Source organism: Mytilus edulis, chromosome 5 (genome assembly GCF_963676685.1).
Source record: "Mytilus edulis chromosome 5, xbMytEdul2.2, whole genome shotgun sequence".
In the NCBI taxonomy this organism is placed as follows: Eukaryota; Metazoa; Mollusca; class Bivalvia; order Mytilida; family Mytilidae; genus Mytilus; species Mytilus edulis.
The window spans coordinates 42,134,472-42,158,671 of NC_092348.1; the positions used below are offsets into that span (position 1 = coordinate 42,134,472).

The following is a 24,200-nucleotide window of genomic DNA, read 5'->3' on the forward strand; positions in this document are numbered from 1 at the left end:
GTACCACACTAGTAACAATAATAACAATAATAGTATGTACAGTATTTAATATCCCCGTCAATTCAGACAAACATGGGTCGGAGAGCCATCCACATGATGCCTTTACAATGTAACAAAATTATATACAACTATTTTATACATCGAGATAATATAATTAGAGAATCGTCTACCACTCAACAGTTTCTCTTACCTCACGAAAGGGCCAACAGTATGCTATCTTTCGTGCAGGAGTGTAAACTGTCGAGACTTGAAGTTAGTCTTTCCGGGGTAGTTAACTCTCTCAAATATCAGATAAATCGCGAGCTTTAATACAAGAGTTAAATTTCTTTGGCCAGTGTAACCATTTCACATAATATTGTTTGTTGGGTCCTTTTCCTTTCGTTTTGATGATGTTTTCAACTTTCCACATATCGTCTTCTCGAACATCCATTTTCTGCACTTCTGATTGGTAGAAGGTTCCTGAAATTTCTTCGTCTTGAAAATCAATAAGTCGATAAACTGGAAGCCAACCACGTAATATTCTTTGATATATTTTAAATATCTCTCCGCTCCATTTCTCATCGTATTCCCTGGAAAAAGTATTTCTTATGTATGTAATCCGAACACTCACGGATTTTGAAACGGAAAGGTTTTCGTACTTTCTCTGTCTTAGGTTGTAATCTTTTCGGCCAATACATTTTCCACCACAGGTTTGTCTCTTTAGATATGGTGACTTTATCTGGTGCCATGCCAATCGTTCTATGGAAGGTCTTATTGTGGCTGTTAGCAAAATTCTGTAAGTTATCCATATAATATAACTCTTTCAACGTAATTAGCTTTGATTTTTGTATTTTGTGCAAATAAATGTTGAATATTTCTCTGTTTTCGGAGAGATTCTACTAATCTTGATCTGAACTCTTGTCCTTTATCTGTTCTTATTCTATTTGGTGATCTTCCTTCTGATAAAACATGTTTCAAAGCATTCGCCACGGATTCGCGTTTCTTATTCTTTAGAGGTCTTAGCCATACGTATTTGGAGAATATGTCAATCACCACCAATATGAAATTAAATCCACTGTTAAATTTGGAAAATTTCGACATGTCCATCAAATCGACATCCCATTGGTCGTCTATTCCAATAACGATAACTCTGTTCCGCTTAAACGACCTTTTTAAGGGTCTTTGTAAACTGTATGGTTCCTGTCGTTGTAGCCATTTTCGTATTTTATATTTACTAAGAACGAATTTTCCATCTGTTCGAACAAATCTGTAAAGTTTATCAGGCCCTGCAAAATTTGCTGGGTTAACTGGATTGTAATAAATATTTTTCAAGTACTTTTCCCAAGAGGCCATCTTTACACATGGAATGATGACTATAGAATGATATACAGATTCAAACGTTCTTTTATTTATATAGTTGAGCTTTCATCGTCTTCGTCCTCCTCCTCTTCTTCTTCCTCTTCATCGTCATCAATGCTATTATCACTTTCAGAACCATCATTATATGTTTCGTTATCAATAGCTTCTTCTAGATAGCTTTCCAACATAGGTTTATATTTCCTAATGGCTACTTTAATGGCTTTCTCGTTGTCCATGCCATCGTTAACTAATTCTGTAATCATTTTCATGACTTTACCATGCAGTTTACCCTTTTGTAACTGTAGTAAATATTCAACTAAACTGTTATATCTGATCAAAAACTGATCCATATCCTCGTCTTTTAGTTTGCGATTGGCCTTACTTATGGCATGGTCTTCATTCATGTCACCATCGATGTATTTATCAACTTTTTCTTCCCATATATCTACATTTGCCTCTCTAGCAAGTTCAGCTAATTTTATAAAAGCCATATCTTCTCCACCTTCTATATCAATTTCGTTTACACGAGGCTTCTTTGAGGGTATGTCTTCATCCTCAATCTCCCTTTTTCTTTTTAAATCATTATTTTCCGGGCACCACTTATTCATATGTCTAGCTAAATCAGGAACGCTTTCAAAGACTACACCGCAATCATCACACGAAGGCATGATTTCTTTCTCGTCTTGTCTGCTTACTTTGAAATGATTCTTCAAACTGGGGTTGATTTGGTTCTTTTCTGCTTATATTCTCTTCAGAAACACCCCCACCAACCATGTTCTTGTTTTCGAATATATTAATTTTTAGTCTGTCGTCTTCCGGTATATTCTGTTTCAGATCAATGAATAAGCTCCCATATGGTCGCTGTGTTCCCTCTCTGTACTTATTCATAAATTTCTTCGGATTATTAGGATAGATCTGTCTAGCAAATATGGCTGGTCCAACTTGATCACGTGGGTTTTTGAATAAGACTATATATTGGCTATTGATGCTCATGGTTCGACTCTCCTTTCCCTTCGAGAACGCATTCTGCATTATACAAGCTACACTTAGGTTTCGGTGATGACTTCTTTCGACAAATAATTCGCACACATCCTTACTATTAGTGGCGTCTCTCATTAAATCGTCTAGAATGATTAAACTTGGAAATCTAGAGTCTATGAATGATTCATCATTCAAATTTCCAGGTAAACCTTGAACAAACAAAATGTTTTTAATGGTCTGTTGCATTTCACTAAATAATGGCTGCCATCGTTTATAACACCATATTATCCTCTCTGGTGATGGTGTAATCATAGTCCGTGCTCTCTCCCATAATGTTTTCATCCAAAACGTCTTACCTTAACCAGTAGGTCCAGCCAGCATCATAGTGAACGGATGATGTAGCATCACATTATGTGGCAGCTGTTGGCTATTTTCCTTCTGCGGAGGAGGCATGCTACCTTCTTTTTTCGGATGCGGCGGAGGAGGAGGATGCGGCATGTTATCTTCCTTTTGCGGAGGCGGCGGAGGAGGAGGAGGAGGAGGAGGAGGCATGCTATCTTCCTTTTGCGGAGGAGGCGGAGGCGACGGAATCGGCTGTGGATATACACCATTGCTCTGTAGATATAATTGACTAATTCCATGTTTATTTCTATGATGTCGCAACATATTATCTTTTCTTGAAAATCCTATCTTACACACGGGACAAATATTTGACATCGTATAGAGCTCTCTAAGCACGTCCGCTTCCTTCGAATGATAGACGTAGAGTGATTAAAATATTGATTTTCATCCTGATTATATTCTCCAATGTCCATAGGCCAAACTTTGTATCCCATCATCTAGTAAGTATCTTTTATCATCATAAGGGGATAAGCCCAGTTTGTTGATTGATATATTATATAACGTATGGTCATATGAACGGATCTGTGTCATAGTAGACATGTGGATCTCTTTATTGAACAATATGATACGGACAACCAGACATTATTTATATCAAAGGAGCCTATCGTCACTGGTACTCGCCCACGGGTCGGAGAAACGACTCCTCGGTCAATCGACTGTATGGGTTCCCAGTCTTGATACTGATATGAATAAAGATCTGATTGATATTCAAGAATGTTTGACTAAGGCTTTCGCCAAAGTAGTCACCGCCCGTCAACATTTCCATCACTGGAAACAGAGCTGCCCTCGCAGTTAAGCAAAACTGCAAAGGTTTTGGTCGGAGAGGTCTTCCTGACTATAGCGGGGCATGCCACATGACACTTCCTCTCCATTGTTAGCTAAATGACACTGCCCTAAGTCAGTACACCTTACCAGTGCAGGAGACTACTTGAAACTTTCGAGAACTTAAAATTAAAATACAGCCTCCCCCCTTTTTTCCCCCATTATTTTGAAAATAATTCAATCTATCCTAATATGGGATAGATTGCTTTAACTCTGTGAAGCTGCCGTTTCAGTTATTCGAGTTACCTTTCTTTATACAGTTTCTTTATAATGTAGGTTTGCAATTTTCTGAAAATCAAACTAAGTTTCTCGAAAAAGGGTCATGTGGCCTAGCGTACCAATATCGTCTGTGACGTCAATATATCGCCTGCATTGGCGTTCAGAGATTTAAGAAGAAAAGGCAGACATTTTTCGTCTGAGTAAATTCTGGGTTTTGTATTAATATATTTCTATGTAATGTAAAAAAAACCCACCCTCCCACCTCTTGATTTCAAAACGTGTATTTTGGCGATATACTGCTGCTGTTTTGATTTATTTTTCAGGTTTTCTGGACATATTTTATTTCCTTGCACCCGATGTTGTATGATGATTCGTCATGGCTCACCAAGTGTAGAAATTCCAAGATGACTCAAGATGAGATTATATTCGCTATATTCCGTTCAACTTTTGATCGTGATTCTATAATTGAACTTTGTACACCTTAACTAATGGACAACTGTTGAAATATTTTGACACAGAAGCGTTGGATTAACGAACTTTTCATTCTATTAATTTTCAACTAATTTCTTGAAGGACTATCTGAAGAAATTTGGCGGGAAAGCGACACAACGCCAAACATCTTGCTTCATGTTCACATAATGGACTCTAATATCCGTTACTGAGCTTCTGTTCCCAGGGCCAGTATTTTTAAAGTCAATGTCAGTATTGGACAGTAATGATAAAGTGCTCTTTTTGTACAGATGGTTCTAATTGATCATTCTTGATCCATGCTAATGTTATAATTGATCAATCGTGATCCATGCTAAAGTTTTTAATTGATCAATCGTGATCCATTCTTATATTATAACTGATCAACAGTGATCCACGCTAATGTGTTAATTTTGATCATTTGTGACTCATGATCATGCTAATGTTTCATCTTTATTGATAAATTAATGTTTGATTAATTTGTGAGCCGTGGCCTTTATTTTGCCAATAAAAATAATAATTTATTTATATCTCTTTGGTATTTATTCAAGCATGAATCTTAAGTTAAGCATATGTCTATTCCATTTATTTGTTATTCGTAAAATATGTTTAAACTAAAAAAATAAAATTATCAAGAAAACTTTAATTTATATCATACAATCCTTTACTATTAAACGTTAAAAGTTGTTAAAAATAAACCAATTATTAGCCATACCAAACCTTTGAATCGTTAAGATACTGTTAATCACTGTGGTAAAGCTGATGACCGTAACTGCATTCACGGTCATCCCAAGATGTCGGATGAAAATTTAGGTCAGAATTTGTATTGTCTGTTTAATTGTTTCTAAATCATTTTTTTTACAAAGCATACCTTGGTACGATGTAAATGTGTAAAAGAATCACGCGGAATCAACAAATTTCTATCAAGAAAAGTGTATGAAACAAGAAATTGGATTTGAAAAAATCGCTAAGATGACCGTAAATCATAATCGAGATGACCGTAACAGGATCAGCAATTCATAACAAGGCTGACCGTAATTTGTGAAGGATGACCGTAACTTTTAAAGGATGACCGTCAATTCTAAGAAATATTCATATTTGTATTCATAACTGTTTGTTGAGTTTGTCTCAATAGGGGCTCGTTTAGCGGTTATAAAAAATAAATATGCTTTATCAATTTCTTTTCAACTATTTGCCGTATTTAGAGTTTATGACAATGATAGTAAATTGCATGTTTCTCGTAAATAATTAAATATTTATTGATAACAACGTTAAAATTTGAATACAAATCTTTTTTTTTTTATTTTTCCAATCAGGGCATTTACAATTATCAATAATGAAAGTATATATGCAACAAACATCGTACATTATATAACGTGACAGATATTATAATAGACGAATGCAAATAGTATTAATTACAAATATACATTAAAAGTTCTTTTTCCCCCTTCCTTCCTTATTATCATTATTATTTCTATGTCCAGCAATGCAAAAAAAAAAAAAAAAATACATTAAAAGTAAAGTTTGAACAAACTTAAATTATTATTTATAAAGATGGAAATTTGTTTATCGGTAGGAGACACCAAGGGACGGTGCTGTAGGATATACTGTTGATTGCAATAGGCAATAACAGCAATCCTCCCCGTGTCAGGAGCAGATGAACAAAATAAATAGAGAAACTGAATCGTGTCACTTAAAATTTTATTTTTTTTAATAACAACAATAGCTAATTTTGCGAAACATGGAATATAAATCTGCTATATGCAGTGTTTATCCAGGAATATACACTACTCCTTTCATACAGTTCAGTTTTCACAAGACAGCAGCCTTAGCAAATTCTCTTGGGGAATTTAAGTTAATGAAATTGGAACATGATTCAGATGTGATATAAACGGTGTCTGTCTTCGTTATATTTTGTGCAATAAAAGAGAAAATGAACTTCATTTTCAATATTACCAGAATTACATTGCTGACATAGTCTAAGGTTTGGAGGAGTACCCTGGTATCGTTCTATTTCAATCTGCAAATGGTCAGATGACATCCTCAATTTCGTTAATGATCTCCTACGCTAAAATTTTGTTATGATATTTATATAGATACTTTTCGAAATCATAATTATTCTTAACTTTCACATAAGTGCGGAGCTCTCCTGATTTCTTGGTCAGTTGATCCTTCCAAAATTTTTATGAACGTCCCTTTCAATATTTTCCTGATGGTATTATTTGAAATATTTTTCCCATCATTTAGATTTGCAAAACCAGGAAAGAGTTTTTAAAATGTGTTGGAGAAAGCCATACCATGACGATTTATACTTAGAACATAGATATTTGAATGCTGGTAATAAAGGAAATTAGTCTAAATTTTCTAGTCTAAGCCAATAATTCAAAATAGACCTCACTAATTAAAAGTACAGTCGAAACCGACCAAGTTTCAGATAAGGCTGCACAATTTGTGTTTTAATTTGAAGAATGAATTTACAAAATTTACTGTGTAGCTTTAAGATTTTTTTTTAAATTTGAATTAATTTTATCCATGCAAATTAGTTGGTTTCCATATCTAAATTATTCCATGTAGAAGAATAAGCTTAATAGCATGATCAAAAACATGCATAAAGTACTAGTTTTTAAGGATTTAGAGATGATATGCCTATTAATATTTATGGTCTAGAGAGCTTCCAAATAGTTGGGAAGGTCATTGATGAAAATCTTGAACAGGTTAGAACTAATGTTATCTCCTTGTATAACTCCAAACTGTGTAGGTAAGAATATAATACAAATTGACAGCGATACGACGAAAAGTTGAAGAAAACAAACATTGATTAAACATAAGATTATTCAGCGAAATTAGATTAAAATCTCAACATCTGCCTTGAAATATACAAACAGTCCCTTGACAATACCGGATCCGATGGAACTGTAAAATTTATCCTGCATTCAGTTGCTTTGACTGAGATTAAACATTCCGACATTTAGTAACAAATGAAAAGCAATATGTTCAGTAAATATTCCATTAGATAAGGATTTCAATACGGAAATGAAGTCTTTGTATCGCCCTATCTCTTTTAGGTTTGCTTCAATATTTGGCAATAGTTCATAAATATAAAAAAAAATATGGTATAATTGCCAATTAGACAACTCTCCACTGGAGACCAAAATGACATAGAAATCAACAACTATAGGTCACCGGACGGTCTTCAACAATGAGCAAAGTACATACCACATAGTCAGTATAAAAGGCCCCCTAAATAACAATGTAAAATAAATTCAAACGAGAAAACTATCGACCTAAGAAAGTTCATTTTTAATTTCGTTGGACACCCTTCTTGGACATAATCGCCACTGACTTTAAAATTGGAGGAACATCTTTTGAATGCTATAGTTAGTTCTTCTAAATTTATAATTTTGTTTTCGTTGTATAATTTAGATTTTTTACATTACTATATACATTGTACATCGGATAGAATTAGAAATGTAAAAATTGTTGAACAATCCAACCCCCTTGTATATATAAAAGGTGCCCTCCCATAATATATATACAACACTATCGTGCAAAGCAGGTCCAACATATATACACCTGTTTCCTTGAGTTATACTACAGACAGGTTAAAATGTTTACATTGTAAGCACATTGTCTACAATATAGCTCATGTTCAAAGCTAGCAAGATTCCTCTTTCATTCGGATACGATTTAACACAGTTGGTGAACTATGTATTTGAAGCAAGTCTTATATTCTTCTACCTATAGGATAATGCAGTCTTATAAATACGTTTTATACCAACACAATCAATTATTTGATACAAAAAAGGTAATACAAATACGGATATTTGTTAGAATCGATGGTCATTATTTATAAATTACGGTCATCCTTTACAAATTACGGTCATCTTTTTACCAATCACGGTCATCCTTGTTTTATGTTACGGTCATCTTGAAAATATTTTACTGACGATTTACGGTCATCTTAGCGATTTTTTCAAATCCAATTTCCTGTTTCATACACATTTCTGGGTAGTAATGTGTGATTTCCGTGTGATTCTTTTATACATTTACATCGTACCAATGTATGCTTTGTAAAGAAAATGACATAGAAACACTTAAACAGAGAATACAAATACTGACCTAATTTTTCATCCGACATCTTGGGATGACCGTGAATGCAGTTACGGTCATCAGCTTTACCCCAGTGGTTAATGTAAACTTGATTTCACCTTTAGAATGTCATCGATAAGACTGTACGAGCCCCGCAATTCACAGCGTTTATATAGCAGAATGTTCATGAATTGTGGAAATTAAATTTACGTAATCTGATTGGTTAATTTCAAATCCGGCAAATTTTTTCGATCGATAATCAGTTCAGTCTAATTTACCTGTTGGAGCGATCAGACGTTATTTTCTTTGCTAGCAAGGCAAATTTATGTTTGCAGTCTGGTCCTGATGTAATACAAAATAACTTGAAATAAAAGCATATTTTAATGAATAAGTTTGTCAAAAATTTATAATACTTAAAAGTTTCAATACAGCCTAATAATATAACAGGTTGAAATAATCATTATTTGATAAGAACTACTTGACATGTTTACATTCATGGTCATTCACCCATGTACTTAATCACATTAGGTTATTGAGGTCAACAGAAGTTTATCAGTAAAGGATTTCAGTAATTCTCGACTCCTTCTCGACTCCTAGGAGTCGAGATTAAGAATTGAACGATGGACACTAAGGGCGTGAATTTTTCTTGCTACCTGATTGGAAGATATCACGAGACGTGAATAATTAAAATTTATTGATTGGTTAGGACAATCCAAAACCAAGTAAATGTCCTTCAATCCCGTAGAGTATCGGATTTGTCGTCTCTATTTTAGCAATTAGATTTTACACAGGTAACCTTTATCTATAAATAGACGAATCTTCTGGAGTAAACAACAACGTTAAACCTAAACGATACTACAAGTTCATAACGTGTGACCTCACGTGTGTGGTAAAATTTGTTGATTGATGCACGTGGCTATTCTTGTAAATGAATATAATATATTATATGATTAACGGAGGGATGATAGTTGGATATTAAAACAAAAATAACAGTATGTATCATCGAACACATTAAAATTAACTACTTAATAAATCTCATATTTATTTATATATTATACTATTTAATTCAAGTAATATTATGATTTACTTATTTCAAAAGACTGCATAACGCGACAATGTTTATAATATTTTCAACATGGCGACTAATCATTTAAATCCGTTTATTGACAAGTCTAAGGCAGCAACCATTTGATTTTCTGGGGGGGGGGGGGGGGGGGGGGGCTATGGTTTTTTTTGGAAAAAAAGTTTGTTTCCAGTTTTTGGAGAAAAAAATAATTTGTTTTTGACAAAGATAAGTTAACGCACGCGTTCACTGATTTAACAATTATATTATAAATTCAAATACTTTTTTTTATAAAAATGTAAAGATGTGTCGCATCGTAAAGAGACTGAATTGCTTTTAGAAACGTTCCGTTAATACCAATTTTCATCAGCTTATACCACAACATGTCCCGATTAACATTATCAAAAGCCTTCTTCCCATCCACAAAGCACACGAAAGAATCTTTCCTTTGTAACTTTCTATTTTTAATAATTGTTGTTAGTATATATAAATGATCCAAACAACCTCGGTTACGTCTAAATCCATTTTGCTCTTCTGCTAACATGTCATTTTGTTCTAACCAATTTGTCAATCTTTTATTCAAAATATCCGCATATCAAGTTTTTGCACGGCACTGATATTAACGAAATTGGACGATATTTAAGTGGATTAAGGGGATCCATTTTCGGCTTCGGAATCGGAGAGATCATACTCGTTAACCATTCACTCGGAACGTGCCCTTCTATGAAACAAAACTGAATAATTTTATATAGTAAGCCTATACACGTGTCATTTCGCAAAATCTCACTCGGTATCTCATCAATTCCCGCGGATTTACCTTGGTTACCTCGGAAAACGGCCTCGCGTACCTCATCCCTTTCTATGGCTCTATTAATAAAGTTCAGCTGTATCAATATTATTGTCATTGACTAAATTATTCCTATTTTGAAGTTTATTTTTAATGTCCTTCAGAAATTCATCATCATACGAACCATTCATATCAGCACTGCTGTACAGCTTTTCATAGTCTATTTTCCATTTTTCTAATACAGAGTCAATGTCACTTATAATTTCTCCTGTTTCTGATCGAATTTGAAACGTCTGTCTCGATTTGCGATCATTAGCAAGTCCTAATTTGCCGATAGACTTTCAAAATTCAGAAGAATTCTTATCGCCAAGTTTTTGAAGTTTATTTTGTTGTTCTAGCTGATAATTTCGTTTCGCTTTACGATTTAATTTGTCGAAATCTTTTCGTGATTGAATAAACCGAGTACGGAGTTTAGATTTCACAATAGATTTACATCGCTTCCATTGCCTCTCAGCATCACACGTTTTGTTCCACGAGTCCTGTAATTCCTCTGACCAATACGGTTTCCGCTTACACTTCGTTCGCATATTATTCACGTCTTTACTGCTGACTTGTTGTGATTGTTAATTCGACAACTCAACAAGATAAAGGCAGCTACTGGCATTCATTCATCTCGACCTCAAGACGAGTTGCCGAGGTAGCTTTTGTCGACTTGTCGCGATAAGTATGTCGACATGTTGTGTTAACTATGTAGACAAGTCGATTAAATGCTTCCATTATGTCAACTTGTTGAGATAATTAAGTCGACATATCGAGATAATATGTCGGCTTATCGTGATAATATATCAATTTGCCGTAATAATTATCTGGGCAACTGGTAACTCGATGGCAGCTGTATGCCACCATACATCTCGACATCAAGACGAATTGCCGAAATATCTGTTGTCGACTTTTCCCGATAAATATGTCGACATGTTGTGTAAACTATCTAGACAAGTCGATTTAATGCATCCTGGAAAATAAAAGTTAATGTAGAAAAAAACTAAAATTGTAATTTTTAGTAATGGCCCAAAAATCCCAGTTTTACATATGATAACTCTGTAATAGATGTCGTTCAAGAGTTCAACTATCTTGGAATCTATTTTTCACGAAATGGCACATTCAAACACTGTAGAAATTACTTAGCAGAAAAAGCTACAAAGGCAATGTATGAGGTGACCAAAAAGGAGAGAAAACATGGGCTATCTAGATCTATTAGTTGTCAATTAGATTTTGTCAATTAGTGAAACCGGTCTTATTGCACGGTTGTAAAATTTGGGGGTTTGGGAATAACGACATTCTGAAGAGAGTTCAATTAAAATTATGTAAGCTTCTTCTGCACCTAAAGTCTTCTACCCCAAATTGTGTAATATATGGTGAACTTGGACGATATCCCATCAATTTAGATATTAAAGTCCGTATGGTATCATTTTGGGTGAAATTAGTATGTGGTAAACAGCTAAATTATCAGCGACCAATTATAAACTTCTGTTTAAGCTGTCAAATGTAAATGATGTAAAGTTTAGTTGGTTAAACTTTTTAAGCCCCAGACCTATATATATTACTGCACTAATGCTTGAAATTGCAGAATTTAACATAGAAAGCAATTGGGCTATGAATTAGTGGTTTTACACCTATTAATGATAATTTCTACCCAGTTGTGTGTTTTTAGAATAAATTATTGCAGTCGGTCAAAATCTAGTCGTTATAATTGTGATCCATGGATTTTGAACGATAACTGAAGTTGATTACACAACTTTGGTACTTTTTTGTCGAAACTTTGATGATATATTACCATGTTTCTAAGTCTGACAACTTAGTGTGTGCTAGCTTTCTGAGACAAACTAAGGATCTTGTTGAAAACTGTTTCTACAAAACACGTACCGACACATGGTAGCAATCTGAATAAAATATCAATTGCAGTTATCGTCCTTTTATATGGATGTTTGCAATTTTCTCAATAATTTATTTAATAAAACATGTTTCGACAATTATATTTGAAAAGTACATAGAATGATGAAAAATCATCATGCAAATGATAGCAAAATATCATAAACATCCTTCTGTAAGATAAAACTGCTAGAAGTCATTTGTAAAAATACCAAAGCATACAACATTATGGTTGAGATTTATAGTTTCATGTCAAATTCATATAAACTTGCCCCTTACCTAATGAAGTTGAGGGTGCCGCCCTTTGATACTGGTAGACAATGGTGTTCTCCTGGATATACTGTGATTTTTCACAGCGGAGTAGAACATAAGCATTGCTGGTGGCACGGTAGTATTTCCTGGCCCATAGGGATAATGATAGCCTTTTTAGAATTTTCAGCACTTTCTAACACTGCAAAAAAATCTACATTCACACTTAACTGAAGTACTTTCATTTTACTATTCAGAAATGAATTTGAATATGTATCATGACCGTTTACTTTTTTTGCTATTTTTAGAAACCCAAGGCCACTAGTAATTTTAGGTCTTTTATGGTGCAGTGAATACAAAATTTAAAAAAATTCTCAAAAATTCATTTTCATCTGTATGTAAAATTATTTCATATTTTTCTACACCTGATTCATCCCTCAGTTTGGGAAAGTATGTTCAGTTGATACTGTATTTTTTGTCCAATCACACTGTTTAGATACATTTACCTAAGTAGGGTACACAAAAGAGCAACCTAAATTCTGGAATGCAAATACTACCGTGCCACCTGCTTCTGCCAGTCATCGTAGAAGTGGACTAAGTCCTACTGGGTTGTAAATTGCCTAGAAGGATGTCTAAGGAAAGGTTATATACTGAGTGCCAATAAAAACGCAACACTTGGTTTTTCAAAAACAAAATTTATATTAGAAATGATAATCTTTTAAAATAAATTGTTCTTGAAAATTAACAATTTTAACAATAGATCGATATCAAACAAAAATGTTTTAGGCACTGGCTACGGTTACATGGAAATGTAACAATAATAAAAATATTATTGTTACATTGGAGACTAATTGCCGGAATGCAAAGTTGGGTGAGGAACCGATTAATTACGAATGTAACAATAATTACTGAAGCTACGGTTACATTACGTTATTGTTACATGAAAAACAGCAATGTACGCTAGATTTATTAAACTTAAAACTTCTGTAGTTGTTTTGCTTAATTCTTTCATATGTACTAAACAATACTTGTAATACTGATAAATAATAAATATTATTATTCAACAATCAAATGGTGTATAACCTGAATATATTTACGTATTAATGGTTTTGATGTTCTTAATGATACTACTCAAGATTATGAGTGTCAAAGGCGAAACATATAGTTCAATGGTTTCACTTTTTAAAAGTATTTAACTGCACACCTACTCTTATTACTGTCATTATACTTTAAACCATTTTGTTAGGGTGAAAAACTTTAAAAAATGGGATGCGTTTTAAACCGGCGAAACTTAAACAAAATCAAGACATAAATTTCATACAGCTATACTACTTGACCCAAATTGATACATCAAAAGCAAAGTTTGCTAACTGTTACTTAAATACTAAGAACTTCTGTATGTACACGTAACCGTAGTGGACGTAATTTCGTTCATCAAAAATGTGTCGGACTTTAAAAACCACTTACTTGATTTGTAGAAAGTGTCAGTGTAAATAAAAAATTACAGTAAATAAATTGTATGTAATAAATGTATGTATTGTAAATATAAAATAAATGTCTTCATTTTTATTATTTAGTACATATTACTAGTCCCATCGTACAGCTGTTTTTCATGTAACAATAGCGCTATGTAACCGTAGCCTCAATAATTATTGTTACATTCGTAATTAAACAGATCCTTACCCAACCATGCATTCCGGCATTTAGTCTCCAATGTAACAATAATATTTTTATTATTGTTACATTTCCATGTAACCGTAGCCAGTGCCAATGTTTTATTGTCATCTGTCGTGCGCAATAGGTAAACAAAACATCCAATGTCGAATCATCAACTCACAGTCCTAACAAAAATTGTTACAACCCCGTGGTGCAGCGCAATCTCAACAGCGCCGTGGCATTGATCATCCAAGACGTTTAACGTGATCCCGAGGAATGTTATTCCACTTGTCCCGCAAAGCTAACTCATGCTGACTTTATGATATTGGTGGTGGTTTTCATCGTCTAAACCATGTCAAATCTGATGCAAAATTTGCGCGATCGGACCAAAATCCGGCGAAAAGCATGACTTTTGGCCAAGGCGGGTGCCAAATGTCTATGTAACCACCAATGACGGTTTCTGGTACATAATGACTGCTTTTTGGTCTACAGAATTTGATTTTTACGCCAGACGGCCGTTGAGATGTAACTAAGGAAAGACTGTGGTGCTCTTTAACAATTTCTGCGCAAATGGTGCTTTACTGGAATTGCTCCAAAGGTTCTACCGTGACCACCATTGAACTCTCGTGACCTTTGAACAACCATCAGAGTCGATATCGGATATGTTAAAGGCCAAATGTATCGGTCTTGCTGAGCGTTACTTGCTTTTTGTATCCCGGGCTGTGGCTTATCATTAAACGATCCGTTTTGGTTGAATTTGTAGAGGCTACAACTTCAGTCTTCTTGTAATTGTATGCTGTGAAAGGCTTTATTGGATCATGCACAAAACTGCATGTAGCTGGTTGTCAGAAAGTCCTGGCATTTACTCAGATGTTTATTGCAGTTTCTTAACAATAAGGGCGGGAAAATTCATGACATTACCCAAGCTTTAAATGACAAAATCGTGAAAATGTGCGTATGTTGAAAAGCGGTGAACTCCGGTTTTGTCCGTTCAAAATAACCCTTACTTCGCATTTGTTCCAAAAATCACACAATTGTAAAATTGTCGACAATTATCTTAAAAGTCATTTTCAACCAACTATACAAAGTTCTAATATAAATATAAAAATAAAAATTATAAGATTTTTTTGCAAAACAAAAGTGTTGCGTTTTCATTGGCACTCAGTATATTTAATGGTAAGTAAGAACGAGAGAGTGAGTAAATGAGCTGGAGAGAGTGGGTCAATGAGCTGGAGAGGTGAATGAGCTGGAGAGAGTGGGTGAATGAGCTGGACAGAGTGAGTTGGACAGAGTGAGTGGGTGAGTTGGACAAAGTGAGTGGGTGAGCTGGACAGAGTGGGTGAATGAGCTGGACAGAGTGGGTGAATGAGCTGGACAGAGTGAGTGGGTGAGTGGGAGAGTGAGAGAGAGAATGAATAAGCGACAGCATGAGTGACAGAAAGAGTGAGTGATGAAGTGAGAGATACAATGAATGAGTGGGCGTGAGTGAGCTAGAGTGAGCTAAATAGAGATAGAAGGAGTAAGAGAGAGAAAGAGAGGGATAATGAGGGATGTCAGAAATCATGTTACATTATTTATTTTATGTAACAAACATGCTAGTGTCAAATTACAGCCTTCAAATTGTTACACTAAGGTAGTTTTCCCTTTTTTTCGACATACAGCATGCCCACAGTTAAGATTTTACCTGAAATTTTAATTTTTGCATTTTCTAACACTTAAAGAAATGAAACTTCTATATTATGACTAGTTTACAGATAAATATTGGTTTTGGTTCAATTATCTAGTGAGTGTTCATGTTTTATTGGGTTTCTTAGTGAATTATTTATTTCAAGGAAAATTGGTGTATACTTATATAGGAATTCCAAAATCTCACTGGAAATGCATTTCATAACCATTTTAGCAAGTTGTCTAGCTTGGAGATATATAAATTACTCTTGTTGATCCATGTTTATACACAAAAGTATGGTTCTCATCAAATCACTCTCCTTTTTAAACATGTAGAAAAAAAACAATTTTCATAAAATTTGCAAATTTTAACTAACATTTTCCACTGAAACTACTGGGCCAAGTTCATTATAGATAGAGATAATTGTAAGCAGCAAGAATGTTCAGTAAAGTAAGATGTACAAACACATCACCATCACCAAAACACAATTTTGTCATGAATCCATCTGCTTCCTTTGTTTAATATTCACATAGACCAAGGTGAGCGACATAGGCTCTTTAGAGCCTCTAGTTTGTGAAGCAAAGACATTTTCTATTTAACTACCCTCGTCACCTGGTTTTCGCCCACAACTCCCAATTCCCTCTAACCCAACTCCCACTCATTCCCAAGCTTCAATTCAAGAATCATGTCCACCACAAGGCTGATTATGGAGTGGAAGGTCCTAGGGTTGGAACTCCCTTTTCCCTTGGTTGAGAACCCACATTACAAAATGGCTGGATCCACCCGCTCTTATTTGTTATCATAGTAGTTATATGATCTAGGGATCAACTTTGAGAAAATATTTAATATTTGAATCAAAAAGGAATAACTGCAAAATTTAATTTCTAATTTATGGAGGCTCACACAGAGACAAGTTAAGGGAATATTAAGCTTCTCAATGATCAAAATTAGTATTTGTAAAACCAAGGATTTGTATACTATACAAATCATTGGTAAAACTGCTATCTATCCTTTATGTTCATAGCATACAAATCATGCAAATACTGTCTTTAATGGTCATGTATACATCATTTGTTTGCACCTGTCCTAAGTCTGGAACCTGTTGTTCAGCGGTTGACGTTTGATGTGGTTCATAAGTGTTTATGGATTCTTTTATAGATTAGACCTTAGATTTTCCTGTTTAAATTTTCTGAATAAAAAGTAAAAAATTATAGGTGAACACAGAGCCTTCAAAACAAAGCTTTGGCTCACACCAAACAGAAAGATATAAAGGGCCCCAAAAATACTCTGTGTTCACCTATAATTTTTTACTTTTTATTCATTGTGACCTAAATGGATTTGAGAGTTGTCTAATCGCCACTTATACCACAACTTCTTATATCTATGTATTATGTTTTGTAAATCTATATGCAAAATCAATACATGTAGCATTAATTTTTATTAACACGGTACTTGTAACTTGAAAAAAAACTTCAATAACATTTTATGTTCAAGATGTTTAGTCATTTCTTTCATATGGCCATCAGTTACAATATCACATGACACCTGATAAACAAACTCAAATTTTATGTGGTGTAGTCTCTTTGACCGTTTATGTGTCACACACTTCTTTTTTCCAAAGTCAATGATACACTAAAAATTATCTTGCCATTTTTCATCTCTATAAAGTCGACCATTCCTTCACAAACTTCTAAAATAACTGGTAAACTTAAGAGCAGTTTTGGACAGTGTTTCTCACTATTTTAATAACTTAATTGTGTCTGTAGGAGTTTTACAAAGAATATGTAATTGTTATCACCTTCTATAACTTGTTATGGGTTTTTTTTCTAATGAATATGCCTGTCTAAGCACTGCTCCTTGTTCAACATCCTAGGACAAAGTTCATTTTTTTTACCATGCTGACTTGGTTATCTGCTATTCACTGTTGGATTTCTAAACCCCTTTTGGGTCACAAGCTTCGAGGATTTGGCACTATGAGCTTTTTTTTTTTATCACAGTAGCAATTATTCTTATTTCTGTTTTTTTTAAATAGGACAAATAAAGATAAAATATTTGTCACAAATGGCATTTCCTCTAATTTCAGTAGTACTATCATGTACCAAAATTGGACAACTTCAATGACAAACCCATGTACATGAAGAATTTACTTAATGTTGTTAAGTCTTATCATTGCTTCCATTAATATGTCTCTGTCAGCCTTTTTCAGGAAATCTTTTGGTTTTGAATAATATATCGTTGCTCTCGAATCAATTGGATCCTCAGAATAAACTTGTGATAGGTGTTTAGGATCGATTTCCAATACTGTAAATATCACCTGAAATAGAAATATGTATAACCTTGATGCATTTCATTAAGGAATGACTGTAATATTTTTTCTGTCTATGAAGAAATAACATAAGAAATGTGGTGCACACTGAATAACGCGTGTTGCGGGTTATTTAACAGTGTGCACCACATTTTTTATGTTATTTCGAATAGACAGAAAACAGTCATTTCATATAATTTAATTCTAAATTCCATTTTAAACCATAGAAAACCATGAAAAAACGTTGATGATGTCACGGTCCAAGACTAAATTATGTCTATGGGATCATAACAAAATAACGTCAGCCAATCAGAAGACGTGTTACATCCAAAATTAAATTATTGTATTTTAACACCCCTTTTAACACCCATGCTATATCACGACAACTACCTTTTACTGATGGAAGAAGCTGGAGTGTGTGAAGGAAAATACAACTGTGAAGAAAACATTTATATAAACAAATCACATAAATGAAAATACAAGTACTTTATGTCATGATGAGAAAGCAAAACTAACATAGTACAGATAACAAAGTGTGTGTTTACTTCATATTGTTCAATATAGTTGTATCAGTACTATTAAATGAGAAGACCTCATTTTGTGTGTTGCTTCTCTTCCTTCTGCAATAAATCAATCATCATGCCTCTGTGTCCTATAGTTACTATGCATAGTCGCATTTGTCATCCATTCTTTATTATTCAGTTTGTGTTATTTTGGGAGAAAAACAAGAAAAAAGGTGCCCGGATATTGTTTCGTTTATCAAACTGTATAAGTACAGAAACAGTTGGAGAGCTATATAATAACAGACTTGGGGTAATTGTAATTGTAATCATTAATCAGCTGTAATTGATTACAATTTTTCAAGTAATCAGTGTAATCATTAATCAGCCAAAAATCTGATTACATGTAATTTAATTTAATCAATTACTTTTCAAAATACCCTGTAATCATGATTACTTTTTGATTACATTCTGATACAATGAAAAAAATCTAAAATTGTGTTTTTGGTCATTAAATGAACCTCTTTGTTCATAATTGATAAATTTTTAACAAACTAAAATGGTTTGGTTACTTTAAGCTTGTCTACTTCAGTAAAAAATAAACTGTTGTAAACAGTATTGAAAAGTCATCATTAGCCTAAGCAGAGACATATAATACAATTATATACCTTTTATCTTGGTAAAAGATATTGTACATACATGTATATTCATCGTTTTATAATGATCTTCATATTAATATTTGATAATAACTGTTACATATTCAAGTAATACTTTTCTTTAACCCTGAATTATAATCTTTTGTTAATTTTTGTGATTTTTGTCAACTTTGAATTGACAGGTAGGAGACTAATTAAGGTTTGTTTTTATTGCAATTACCAATTGAGTATAGCTATAGGGAAATATATATGATAAAAGAAAAATCAGACATGAAAGTTTATCTACATGTAATTAGCACAAACTAAATTAAAAGTTGGACAAATATGTTGTTTAAACTTTTTTTTGTATTTGGACTGGACGTGTAAAATGCAATGGTTTTTAGTACTTTAATACATATTGTTTACAATTTGATTAAACATTTCTATTAAAATTTAACATAGTTTTAACTGGTACAAATGTAACTTTATTTCATCCATATTTAAACTTCCATAAACTGCAACTTGGAATACATATAAATTATGAAAGAGGTCAGAAGAGAAACAAAAAAACTCTTGATTATGATATATCTTTATTAAATTTAATTCAAAATAATTTAGAGATCATTGGTGATAAAGTGTAATGTATATATATGTAGTGAAATTTGGTGTTTATTTAAATAGACGACGTTTAATTTGAAGTCATCATTTTATAATTGAACCAAATAAAATACGCTCTCAAAAATGCTTTAGTTATATTTAACATTTATTCATCCACATCATTCAAAATTTTTGTTTTTAAATTCATTGTAATCAGATGTAATCATGATTACTTTGCCAATGTAATCATTAATTTAATCAGATACTTTCAGAAATGATGTAATCATTAATTTAATTTAATCGTACAAATGACAAAGTAATTGTAATTTAATCAATTACATTGAAAGTAATCGGACCCATCTCTGTATAATAAAGCAGTAATGGACGCTGAGAAGAAACTTGGAATTGATAGTAAATAGCAAATACACTTTATTTATGATATATGTATGTTCATAGTATACAGAAACACGAAAAATCATGGAATTTAATAGGAAAAAAATTAAAAAAAATTATGGACTTTGAAAAAAAAGGGAGAGGGATACCTTTTCTGAAATTTTCCAAACATAAAATCTTATTCATCCTACAACAGTTAACATACTTTTAACCAAGCTCTATATGCCCATGATTATGCAGGTATGTTCTAGTATTGTATAAAACGATATAATCCAATATGATTTCAAGCAGTTTTTGAATATAATTTTTTTACTGATAACTTTTAATTTTTTTAATTTTCCTAACTTTAAAATTGGGTTTATTACTAAGTTTTGATAGACTTATTAACTGTAGTTTTCTTTTTAAAATTGTAATAAGTGGTTTATCACAATTCTGTTACGCATGTTTCAGTTAACATTATTGTCAGTAAAGAAAAATTCAGTTAAACTTCAATATTTTTTTCAACTGTTTGTCTGAAACCAGGACAATACAAATCCTTTATATTATTCTGTCTTTTACAAGTAGGTAGTCATGGTAGTGGAGTTGAGTTATTTCAATTTTGTCTCTTTTTAAAAATTATTTGTTTTTAATATACCTCTGTTCCCATGACTATTATTCCAGGAAGTAAACGTCTTCCTCTTGTAAGTTTGTTGTTATAGTTCTGCAGATGTAACAGTAGTTTACCTCCGTGCTGTCCCAGAGTTTTATGGTCTATGTCATCACATATGCTATTCTGAGTAACCAATTCCTCATGTAGCCTCCTAGATGGAAATATTTTCCCCTTTACAAAAAAAAAATGGATATAAGAAAATTTTGAGATGGCAATTCAGTGTTCTCCCTAGGGCCTTTTAGCATCATGGTAATGTGATGCTACATGTATAATCTTAAATGAGATGCTATCTGATGTGGTTTTCTTTAAGATTATATTATGGATGTGATGCTATAATTTTTAAAAACAAGATGGTATTTCAATTTCCCCTTTTTACCTGGATGCTAAATGAAATATCTGGGGAGAACATTGGGCATGTATGGATATAACATATATACTTGTTAAAAATAAATGGTGAGGCAATTTGTTTGTATCTATAAATTTGAATGACTATGCCTTCTGACTTGATATGACAGTCTCTGACTACTACCAGGGCTAATAAATATAGGAAATGACATGTAAAATTAATCATTAAATATTTATTTTAAAATACATTTATATCCTTCTAGGTACAAACTATTCATGTTAAAAAAAGATGAAAAGAAATTGAAATAACTTAAATATACTTATTTATTTGCGACAAGCTTCAATTCAAAGGGTAAAATAGTTTTGGATTTTAGAGTAAATAATATCTACCTCTACAACTGAAACAACAGCCGCTGAATCTGCTTCTGGATAGTCTTTACGGAAACTGTCAAGACATTCTACTGGAACTATTAAGATGTCTGCTGTTGATGTTACATCTGTATTACGTACTTCCATTTTATTCTTCCACAATGATCCCGGTCTAAAAGAAAATTTAACATGACTGTAAATTAATTCCTTGATTTTGATCTTCAAATATGAAGTTACTGTTTAGAGCTATGACATGCTTTAACAATCTAGATGGATCAGTGTAAAGTGATACAAATTCAACCTAAAATTCTTCCAAAAAGCTTTTTCTGCTGTATCTCTTAGCTTATTAACTTACATAACTTAAATAAAGTAACATCTTCCAAATTGAAATTAGCTGAAAGTCAAGTGTTTCAAGTGCTACAGCTTCAAAATATGACAAAAAATCTAACTTCTTCTTTATGTTCTTCTTAGTCCTTGCTATGCCTGATGGCACATAGGAAAGGATTAGTAGTAAATGTATATACCTCTATAAGGTCATTTATATTTTCTTAACTCACATTGTCATTTTGGTCTCTGGTGAAAACTTGTCTTATTACACTTAATCAATTGTGTAACCTTTGTAGGCCTTTAAAATAATTTTATTAAAGTGTAGCAGAAACGCTGCAGAAAAATGCAATTTTCAAACATCTATCTATGGGCCAGCTGATTAGATTTCAGATACCCACAAGAAATTATTGTGACAGTTATATAATTAGCTTAAAATTCTATGCCCCAATGAATATGAGACTTACATAGTTTCAACACCACACATTCTGGCAAATATGTTAAAGACTGTAACATATAAATCCTCTGTTGCAGGACACATCCTTTTTACAGACTTGTATCTTCCCAGTTCATATCTCAAAACCTGGGCAATAACTTTAACAAATTCTTCAGGGACACTCGCCATCCTTTTTCTGCAAAAATAGAGTACAGAAAGTTATTTTACTGTAATATACAACTATAAATTGGGTCATTCTATTGCACTTTAGAAAATTTCGCTACCAATAGGACTGATGATGGTAATCAGATACAGAATACAGAGAGTCAGATACCTTACGATTAAAAAAAATCTACATGTCAAAATACATTTTTGTAAATTACTACATGTGTATTTTAAGTATGCATTACTTAATTCTTGATGTGTTCTACCCTCTCAGTCCCTCTGCTTGCCTAACTTTATCCATTTCCTCCCCCCTCCCTTATTTTTTTTTTGCCAGAAATTCAACAAAGCAATTGCCTCATCTGCCTCGTCGGTGCAAACATGAAAGGAATTGAACATTCAATAAGGTTGGGGCGTACATAAATTTTGGTACATTTGTAAAAGGACCCAAATTCAACACTGAAAAAGTATTATTCAAACATCCAATACCAGGATCTAAATAAAAGTTCAGACCTTGATGAATAATGTTGACGTATTTTAAAAAGTTCTTCTTCCAACTTTGGTAGAACTTCATCTTTCAGGACAAACTGTTCAGGTATTTGTTCATTTTCTGAACTCTCTTGCAGTGAAATATCAAAACAAAGTGTTTCTTTTAAATCACCAATATAGTCTATCTGTTCACCACTTAGTGACCCAAAGCAACCGGTTTTAGAATTAATCATATCTAATATATCTAATGGTGAGGCATGATATTGGTTGTTGTAGTAAATTCCTAATTTGTCCAAACAGAGCATGTCCCATTGGCTAGTTGATTTAGGCAACGTGTCTCTGTAGGCTACGTAACAGTCATTGGAACCGCTGCTGGACACAGAATTCGAACGAGAACGTGAATAACTTGATGCCATTCCTACAACAACAAAAATTTGCCGCAATATTTTCAGCAGGGAATAAAAGTGAGGGGGAAAGAAATTAATTTGATAATGCTTGTTATTTTCTGTTGTAATTTTCGATCATTTTCATGCATTACAAATGACATGTTACAAATATCTTGTTATATGAACATTGATGTTTATGTAAAATTGTTTAATCTTATTCTTAAGTCTGGTATCCGCCCAACTTTATGGAGAAAAAAAATTATTAAGCCCATTTTCAAGGGTGGGTGTTTTAATGATCCATCTAATTACCGAGGTACTGTATAGCCCTTTCAAGTTGTTTAGGAATTTTTTTTCTAAAAGTTTTATATAACAGATTAGAAAAGTATCTTGAAGGAAATGAACTTATTTGTCGTGAGCAAATTGAATTCAGAAAGGGAAGTCGAACTAGTGATCATATTTTAACTCTAAAAACTATAATTGATAAAGCATTTAAATCATCAAAAAAGATATATGCCTGTTTCATTGATTTCAGGAAGGCATTTGATACTATTAACAGAGATGCCATCTTTTAAAAATTGTCTTATTACAACATAGATCACGGCCGACACTCGGCTAACCGAGAGATTGGTCGGTTAATCTATATTGAGTATGTGGCTATATGGGCGGTTGGTCTGTTAATCGGGTTGGTTATACGTCTGTTAAGAGTAAAACGCACAATTTAATGTCAAATTCTGTTAAATGTACAGATTTTTGGCATATTATAAGAACCAAATGTAAAAAAGAAAAGTGTCTGACAAAATGATATCTATCATAGAACATTTTCCACCTGTAAAAACAATTCATAGTCTGCGCAGTTTTCAGCAAAACAAAAAGGCGTCGCGCAGTGATGTAGTATTTATGCTTTAATTACACCTTATATAAGAATGCCAGCTTTTGATTGG

The 24,200-nt window shown here is 33.0% G+C and overlaps 1 protein-coding gene across 1 annotated transcript; it reads right to left on the bottom strand.

The window, feature by feature from the left end:
* Positions 1-17,094: 17,094 nt before the first annotated feature.
* LOC139523705 (uncharacterized) lies at positions 17,095-23,339 on the bottom strand. The gene is made up of 5 exons (XM_071317918.1): positions 22,898-23,339; positions 22,254-22,418; positions 21,484-21,634; positions 20,734-20,919; positions 17,095-17,983 (listed from the first exon to the last, which is right to left on the bottom strand). Exons 1-5 carry the CDS (start codon positions 23,287-23,289, stop codon positions 17,813-17,815), a joined length of 1,065 nt encoding a protein of 354 aa, XP_071174019.1. The 5' UTR covers positions 23,290-23,339; the 3' UTR covers positions 17,095-17,812.
* Positions 23,340-24,200: the final 861 nt, after the last annotated feature.

Bases quoted from the DNA above. Each gene is read 5' to 3' on its own strand.
- LOC139523705 (XM_071317918.1), bottom strand. From the start codon at position 23,289: ATGGCATCAAGTTATTCACGTTCTCGTTCGAATTCTGTGTCCAGCAGC. The intron at 22,419-22,897 runs GTCTGAACTTTT...CTATTTTTGCAG, and splicing joins CGTCAACATTATTCATCAAG to AAAAAGGATGGCGAGTGTCC. The intron at 21,635-22,253 runs GTAAGTCTCATA...ATTTTCTTTTAG, and splicing joins ATGTGTGGTGTTGAAACTAT to ACCGGGATCATTGTGGAAGA.